The sequence below is a fragment of the Loa loa genome, assembly GCF_000183805.2.
Source record: "Loa loa unplaced genomic scaffold supercont3.37, whole genome shotgun sequence".
Classification (NCBI taxonomy): Eukaryota; Metazoa; Nematoda; class Chromadorea; order Rhabditida; family Onchocercidae; genus Loa; species Loa loa.
This window is the reverse complement of record NW_018108217.1, coordinates 88,581-97,693: the sequence shown is the minus strand read 5'-3', so window position 1 is coordinate 97,693 and position 9,113 is coordinate 88,581. Positions and strand designations below refer to the sequence as shown.

General features: G+C 32.3%; 2 protein-coding genes across 2 annotated transcripts; both read left to right on the top strand.

Moving 5' to 3' along the window:
- Positions 1–189: 189 nt before the first annotated feature.
- LOAG_10092 (hypothetical protein) lies at positions 190–3,095 on the top strand (the record flags this gene model as incomplete). Its single annotated transcript, XM_020448085.1, has 5 exons — positions 190–499; positions 873–1,043; positions 1,926–2,105; positions 2,499–2,586; positions 2,890–3,095. The coding sequence occupies exons 1-5, from the start codon at positions 317–319 to the stop codon at positions 3,093–3,095; spliced, it is 828 nt and encodes a 275-aa protein (XP_020301740.1). The 5' UTR covers positions 190–316.
- A 4,638-nt stretch (positions 3,096–7,733) lies between these two features.
- LOAG_10091 (hypothetical protein) lies at positions 7,734–8,605 on the top strand (the record flags this gene model as incomplete). Its single annotated transcript, XM_003145618.1, has 3 exons — positions 7,734–7,890; positions 8,063–8,177; positions 8,422–8,605. 3 exons carry the CDS (start codon positions 7,734–7,736, stop codon positions 8,603–8,605), a joined length of 456 nt encoding a protein of 151 aa, XP_003145666.1.
- Between the last annotated feature and the right edge of the window lie 508 nt (positions 8,606–9,113).

The window sequence follows — 9,113 nt, the reverse complement described above, 5'->3', positions numbered from 1 at the left end:
TGATCCAACAGTCTAACTTTAACCGAAATCGTCTGCTTTTTTTTTTTTTTTTTTTTTAGTTTGGGATCTTGGAAATGTGTTCGATTGTGTGCCATCGAGACCATTTCTCTATTAATTTATATGTGGGATGCAGTTTTTGGAGCCGATCAGTTTTTGTATTCCACGGTTGCATAATATTTTTGAACGAATGAAGGATGAGATAAGAATAAATAGGCACATTTAAATGAATACGAATGAGAAGAATTGGGTTTGACACGCGTGGAGGGCGTCGTTTGGGGATTGACCTACATTGCTGGGGAGGGGAGTAGTTCGTTGGATGATGAATGTTACGCTCATAATGAGCATTATTAGTTTACTATTATGTACATTACCATTCAGCCGCTTCTTTCTCATCATTATTGTTATCATTGGCCAGTTCAGGCTTAGTCATCAGTTCCGATGGAAACGCGATTTTATGTATGTTTCCGAGGTGAATTCTACCGATGCCACGTGTTTCCAGGTAACTTCAAGAGCATTTCGGTTGATTAGTAAGAAGTAGGACAGCTTTATTATCAGTAACAAATATAAGATTAAGTGATAACTTATGCGGAGGATATAACTTATACGACATCTTGAGTTGACTTCGCTTGAGGTGTCTTTTTAAGTACCTTTATTTGAGGTGCCTTAATTCATCAAATCTGTTTACTAGAAGTTATTCACATTATGAAATCTAGAATGTCGAGGACTGCATCATATTTTGCGACTATAAAGTAAGATTGAGCGGGTTTTATTGCTACTTAAATTTTGATGACATTAATTTGTCACTGATTGTGATAAAACCACTAAATTATAGTTCTACTGATATGTGCAAATTGTGACTATTCAATTTACAGGATTGCAATGATGAGTGGAAAAGTGTATTTGAACATGAATTCAACTTGAGCACCACTGATTTTTATGATTTCCCTTTACATCCCGCAGTACTGGATCGTGCTGGATTCGTTACTTACTGCAATATATCAGAACAACGCACTCAGTGCTACATTAATGAATGTAATGATCAGGTCAGTTTCTACTTTCTGTACGAAATTCATTAATTTAAAAAGTTGGATTGTAGCTTTTATTTCATATTGGCAGATTTTATCTTCTTTGGACATATAATTTCATCGGGAAAATGACCGATGGGTGGTAGTACCTCCTCTCTCCTTTAATCGCTCTTCCATTCTCTTACATATACTTCGCATGTGTTAACAATGCGAACTTTGGTAGTTCTCTTATCTATGCTCTAAAATACTATTTTTACGTTAACAGAATGTTGGCCGGATGCAAAGAATGAAAAATGCGATACCACTTAGCTATTACGCCATCACCATCCGAACTGACAGACTATCTTGATATATAAATACCTTTGTTTTCTCGATGGAATGATTCCATTTCCATTGAAGTGAACTGACGACTGTGACCTCGTCTTACGTTTATTGCACCTGTGCGATACTTTTACAAGTGCTCTAGCAAATGATCGACATCGTAAATAATGTCTCCAAATGTCTGGTGGTGGGTTGAAGATAGTGATTTTTTAAATCTTCATTTATAAAAGCCGAGCATCTTCTTAATAACACTACATGCTGTCAGCAATAGGAAAGGGAGCAAAAAATACTGTTTGTCGAATGCGTAATACTAAGAATATTAAGAATATTTTGATTTGGTATGATTACAGTGAATACACTATTTCAATATAGAAAAAATATAACAAGAGAAAAGAGAGTGAATTTTTCATCATAATTTACACCGATGTTTCCTTTGTTCATCATTCTCTCGAATTTTTCCCATTTAGACTTGTATCTTATTTTGGTCAGATGCAAATCCCGTAGAAATCATTAACAGGAATGTTTGATTTCTGCTTCAATTTTGAAGTGCTGGAAGGTTTCATTCACGAAAATTTTCAGTCTGCAGTTCGAGTATTTTCACCATCTAATTTCCTATGCCGTTTCAAGAAGCATCATTTTTTGGAAGCGCGAAGCTGCTTGGAAAAGACGGAACCTCTAACGTTTCTGAAATGTGATCAGACATGCCACTTGGAAGCATTGAAGAATATCGAAAACAGAGAGCGAGCATTTCCGGGCAAGGCAAGCATTTTTAACAAAATTCGTCAATTCTTGCTTATTTGTAGTGTTACTGGAATGACAGAATGACCTCATGAGAAAAGATGATCCACTCTAAACCCAAATATCAAGCACGTGTCAGATAGCTTCGATCTCCAGTATTCCAGTTTTCAATGAAATTTTCAACTTGTTTCATGAACGTGAACGTATTTTTGAAGGTTGTAAAAAAAGTAATTTATACAATCCTTTCTTCCATTTAATGGAACAGAAAAAATTGGTGCAAGAAGTCCCGCGAAAAGGTTTAAATTCAAGCATTCCAAGGAAGAAGAAGGTCTTATAATTTTTGCGGTAAATGATCCAGCAATTAATCCCCAAACATGAAATCTTGCAAGTACGCTTATTTATAATCTTTCTCAGGTGTTCACTAAAAAAGAAACAAGCAAATATGAACGGGAACTTGGTCTACTTTGTTCTTTTCAGTCATGTTATCTGCAATGCGAAGAATGTAAGTAAAAAAAATATCGCACTGTTTCGCACATATACTGAAATTTACGTAAACCTGTAAAACCTTGTTCAGATATCTTGACAAGGTTAAACAATTTCCTTAGAAGAAACTTATTTTCTGAAAACTTCAAGTAAGTTGAAGAGATACTGTCGCTTGATAAGCCTCTAAAAAGTAACTGGTCTACATCAGACGTACTGAACTGGTGAATTAGATATCTTTTACAGTTATGGTAATCACAGCAACTTTTGAAATTTATATTTTATTGATTTAGGCTTTTGCTTGAATTCTACATAAAATTTGCAGTGATAGTGAAAGGAAGCTGCGAAAGAAAAGAAGCTGATTCAGCGCTTGCATTGATCTCACAGTATGTTACGTGGCATGCATCAGATATCTACGATTGGCACATCCTTTCAGACTCCCTCGATCATTTTCCATCAAGTTGTCAACGATTGGCGTTAACATTATCCAATTCTGATCCCGTTGTTCGCATAATCAGTGGCTTCTCTTAATGTTTCTTTTTTTTATTTAAATATAAGAAATTGATGTAATTTAACTTAATAATCGAATTTAATCTTCGAAGCAATTCGATGTTTAATGGGAGCATCTCTTCTTATTCAATTTTTTGACATTTTATAATGTTCCTATATTTGGATTCAGGAATTCCTTCGAGCTTTGTTGAAAGTTGATTGCATTAACTATCCTGACATCTAATTATTTACTGTTTATAATACTGTATTTTGATCAGCTATAAATTTACAGTTTCATATCGTACTTCAATCACTTTACATCACTGAGATGACATAAGTATTGGCTTTGGAAAACTTATGGCACGGCGGATAAAAGCTGAAAATTCCACGTAAACAATCAAATTTTCTAATCTGCATGTTGTTCGATTCACAAGTTTCTCCTGAGATATTAAACTCTAACATTGATAGTTGAAGTAATATAGCGCGTGTATTACATCTATTTAAAATTTAGAGATTATAGTGGTCCAGAAAGTTTGCATCTCTAAATTTTATGAACATATTGGACTACAATAGATTTTCGAATATCAAGATAGTAATATTTTTTCTGATAAGGTTTTTCTTTCCACTCAGCAATCATTTCAGGTGCTCATTACAATAATTTTTCCGAATCAGCAAATATTATGATGTTGCTTCAGGTGTCCTGAAGCATACATTGATACCTTCTCAATTTTCAAAAAAAATCAGAATTTAAACAAATTAACAATTCAGAACTGTGAAGTTTATGGCACTACCATTTCTTAATATGCTTGAAAAACGCATGGCATACTGCATTTTTGAATTGTTCGATGCAAACAACTCAGGATTACGCTTTGTTGATCTAATAAATATGTTCTGTTTTTTGGACTTTCAGTTGTGTTGACTGTAACTGCTCTTCCATCCCTACTCTCGACGACTTACTAAACACTGATATCACTTTTTAAACCAATAAATAGCGATCAAAAATATTTTTATAAGCATCATTCGTCTAAGTTCCAAATACAATTTCATCAGCAGTATCTTCTCATTCTTACGTTACATACTACTGACATGGTTCAGATGAAACTGATCTTTGTGTACGCTGTCCTCATACACATCACATTATCAATGATAAGAAAATGCAGTGTAACACAACAAACTGGTGATATATTCAAATCAAACAAATTTGCACACAATGATTACAAAAAAAGTTACCGCTTATAATGTGTGTAAGATTTTCAAACAAATTTAGTAGAAAGTATCTCGGGAAATAATGTAGCAAAGAAGATATGAAAGTTAGTAAGGACTTTGCATATTACCACAATACATCTCATCAGTAATTTTGTTTTTTAATAATTTTCGTTCATCGTTAACATTGATAAAACGTAAAATTTGTATGCTGATCACTGTTATGTTATCATTATTTAGCAACAAACTGTTGTTCAACTTTGCTGTGATATCGTACATCCTTTTTTGATATCCTCCAACAGTCAGTAAGCCATTTCAGTTCGTTATTTTTTAAAAAAAAAAGTGATCATAATATCATGATCCTCCTTCAAAACTGATTAAACATGGTTGAAAAGATTTTTGAAAAGATTTGTTTGGATACTCATTTCCATGGTTGGGTTATCACATTGATCCAATGGAACCATTAGGAATTATTCAAGAAGAGAGGATGCGCTATAATCTATATTTCAGATGCGCTATAATCTATATTTCAGATAATTTCGCCAGCAATTTAATCGACTTTTAAAAGTTGTTAACTAACTTTATTGAAATTTGTCGAAATTGGAGCGAAAACTTGTCTGGAAAAAACTTCCACATTAATTTTTGGGAAAGTTTTAAGCTTGTAGGAGATCTCGTTAATTTTAAGGATGATTCAAGATTTTGAATTTTAAGTTTAAAAATATTTCTGCATTAACAACAAAAAATGATTGAAAAAAATTTTTTACAGCTAGATCAAATTTTCGTCTGAAATAGATAAAAATTCTATTGTATCCGGAATAGTGGCAGTTATTTCTCTTTCTTTCTTCACTGTTTCATGTTAATTTTATTTTCATTTTTTCTATATGTACAGAAAATACAGGAAGCCTTTATAGTCATCATCGAATTAAACTACTGTATACCGGAAAGTCCCTTTTGCTCAGTATCACTTACAAAACCAAATCATTTTCTTGCTTGCGTTTACCCTGAAAAGAATTGAATGATAATATTCTTTTCTTTCAATCAAATTAGGAAACAAATTAACCAATCATTTCAGGATATTTATTAGGAAATAAATTTCATACTTTTATTTACTTCCTAAGTCGTATAATTTTCCGACTTTTTCCCAGAATTTAATTAAAATTATCGGTAAAAACCAGTTGAATAAAACTAGTCAACATGGTGTAATATTTTCTAGTTTTAAGTCCCAAAAAATATGTTTTTCCGTGCTTCAATATAATTCAGTTATTTTTAATTCATCGTTTAAATTTTATTGGTATATTATAGTTCGAAAAATTAAAATAAAAATAAAAAAGTGAAAATTTAAAATATCATTTTAACGGATGAACCAAAATTGACTTTAAATGATAAAGTAGCTACTGGGTTCGTTTTCGATAATGTGGAGCATTTCCCGAATATTTCTTAATTAGGGTCACATCAAGAATCTCGACGATGTTTCCAGAAAAATTATATAAAATACGAATTACTTGTAAATATTCGCCATGGCTTGTATTATCTAACAATTGCAACAACAAGTAGAGATTATCATATCGTAGTACCATGTGATTGTATCCCAATTACATCCGTACATTTTTCACTAAAAACGGAGCGATCACGACAATCACTGTGAATTAGTGTTGCGTATTAAGGACATTCGATAAGACTGTTCCGGAAAGAAAAAAAAATGCAGCATTATATCCTGATGTTTTCTTGAGAGATGTTAAATGGAATGGAGGAATAATCATGATGAAATGAGATGGAGGTAATATTTGGCACAGAAAAGATGGATGAGTTAGAGATGATATGTGAATAAAACGAAATAAAAGAAGTATAAGGGCCAAAAGAGGACGGAAGAAAAGGTAAATACTGCCGATATATTGTGAATGCTTATTGCACATAAATAGTGGGTGACATAATTCAAGGACATAGAAATGTCATTTTTATTTGCCTAATATCTTACGTAAATCCTATAATAGCGGTACGAAATACCTACCAGGTGAAATCTCATCTCCTGCCTTCCATGTACATTGACCTCAAACCACTTTTGAGTAATGCCTAAATATTAGTATTTGGTAATCAAAACGCATTCAACCGTCTTCCCAAGTAGTCATTTAAACTGTATTTCTGCTTATGTTATCTACTTATGGATAACTTTGTTGCGTTTTTCATTATATCGCCTGATCAGAATGCATCTGTAAGTTCTTTCCTTATTACTTACACCAATTTACAAATTAAAATTCTTTCATTTTCTGCAACAATTTCATCTTCCTAATTTTAATTTATTTAATTATTACACTCATTTTACATTAAAATCATGTTTGGAACACACAGTCAGCGGATAGATTGAATTGAAATGGTTTAATAATTAATCTCAACTCGTTAGCTTTCCTTTGAAAACTCATACCCTTTACATATCGTTTGCACGAAGCAAAAAATGCTTCCTACTGGATCTACTAGAGAATCTGATCCCACGATTCCATGTAAATCGTTTTATCCAGCAAAAAGTTTTTATACAAGCAGATTTTGAAGTCATCCTTTTTGGTGAAACCAAATAAAATTTAATTTTAATCACTTACATAATTGGTAATGAAAAAGTAAAATATCTCCCAAAGATTTAGTCCAACACAGATTGTAATTTCAATTTTTCTAAGTGATAATGAGAAAGAGATTTTTTGGTCATAATTTTTAATCATGACAATTTTAATTTGTCGTTTTTTCCTTCACTTCATCCTCATCAGTTTTTTCTTTTTCCGAAGTATTTAATTTCATTGCTTTATTGTTTCCCTTTCATTTTATTTCCCATTTGTTCTTTTCCTGAATTTCATAATCTTAAGAGTGTATGTGTATGTCTTCATGATCTTTCATCAAAAATATGACATTTTTTATTAATTCCAAAAATGCCATCATCACTTGTTCACATATTTTAAAACTACTAATTTTCTCTTATTTGTATATCAGTAAAATCGGCTAAAAATGTTATACTTATCAATGAGTTCAGTCTCATTTTCACTTATTCTGTTTAATTTAGTTTACCGATGGCGGTAAATGTACGCATTGTTTTAAAGGATCGTACTCATCATTATGTTTGACAAGTAGTAGTATTATAATGATTCTCTGTTATTGATTATTTGCATTGACTTCAAGATACTCCTAGATTCTTAACCTGAAGGATAAGGTTGAGAAGAGTGACACCACTCTATCCCCTATTTTTTGATGCATTAAGCCGAGGAATTTATATTAATAACAGTTGGTTCACTGGAAAGTAATTCTTCACATTTGAAAAGATTGATACCCAACCTTTTGAACTTGAACTTCCATGCTTCTTATCATTTCAAATGCAATTTTATAAAAAACTACAACTGATTTCAAATAATTTAAAAAATAAGAATTTATATCTTTTTGTTTCCATTTCAGTCGAATAGTTTTTCGTTAACGATATTTGCGATCACCCTTTTGGCAGCCATGCAATTACCCGTGGCTTACTCTTGCGCAGCAACTCCACCAATTGCAACTCCAACTCCAATTCCTACTCGACCCCCAACTTCAGCTCCAGCTCCAACTTCAACTCGACCTGCAACTCCAACTTCAACTCGACCGCCAACTCCAATTCCAGATCCAAGTCTAACTCTCCCTGGCATGTTTTTTTTAAAGTCATATCAAATGAATTAAATAGAAACTTGATAGCTGATACCAAATGTCTTGTTTAGAAACTTTGTCGACTACAACTAGACAGCATGCTGGACTAATTAACCCTCTATTTAAATATTTCCATATAGTTCGGATGTTTTCAGTTTGTTGTCAACCGTTGTTGGCTTCACCAACGAATAACACAAATCTATCGAATGGCATAATGTCATTCACCTACAGCAGCAATACCTGTCGTTCATTAGCCATTGCAACTTGCACGTAAGAAGTTTTTAATTTTCTTCTAATCTTAAAATGCAAAAATTCATGGAATACATGTGAAAACTTGACGAAGTAGAATTTTTTCATGCTTTAAAGTTATAAATTGTAAATGAATTTTAGATAACAGAATTAGGACGAAATTTAATCGAGACCATATTTGAGTAAGAATTCAAATTAAACGGTGAATAAAAATTTATCCCAAAACTTGAATTGGTACTTGAAATGTTCAGAACTTTAGTTGTAGACAACCAACAATAGCGCCAGCGTTACAATTGATGGCTGGTATAACGGTGAATCAAGTGAATTTTGTAAATATTCAATCAACGACCGTATCAATACCGTTAGTTTGCAATAAAGCAAGACAGTGGGAAACCGCCGAGCCTCCATTGGTTGTTGCTACGATACAATGCGTCCTAAGCACTCTTTAAATTTTACGTGCCTACGTTGCCTAAACGTGATATTTCATGAAATTTTGATTTATATCCTAAATTTTACCATTATTTTCGACTAATTTATTAAAGAAATGTGACAAACTTCTTTTTGCATTGAATGGGAAATGTATAGTTAGAGAAGGATGAATGAGGATGACATGAACTAAACTGATCCGCCCATTCGCTTCTGCCACCATTAATTAAATTTTTTCGATAGTAAAATATTTCTATGAAATCTTTACGATTTCATAAACATTCATAAAATAAATCACCATTCTTAGGTTCAATTCGCCTTTCCCTTCTATAAAACTGCTAGAATGATTATTTTCATACAATTGCCAAAATGGTTTCCTTTGTAAAATATAATGTAATTTAATCTGAAAGATTTTAAAATATTAAAGGGAAAAAACTAAAAATTGCATAATGCTTAAGATTTCCCAATTGTTATATGGTGAGATTTTCGCGAGTTGGATTTTTTTTTTTTTAGGGAACTGCGTGAAGTATG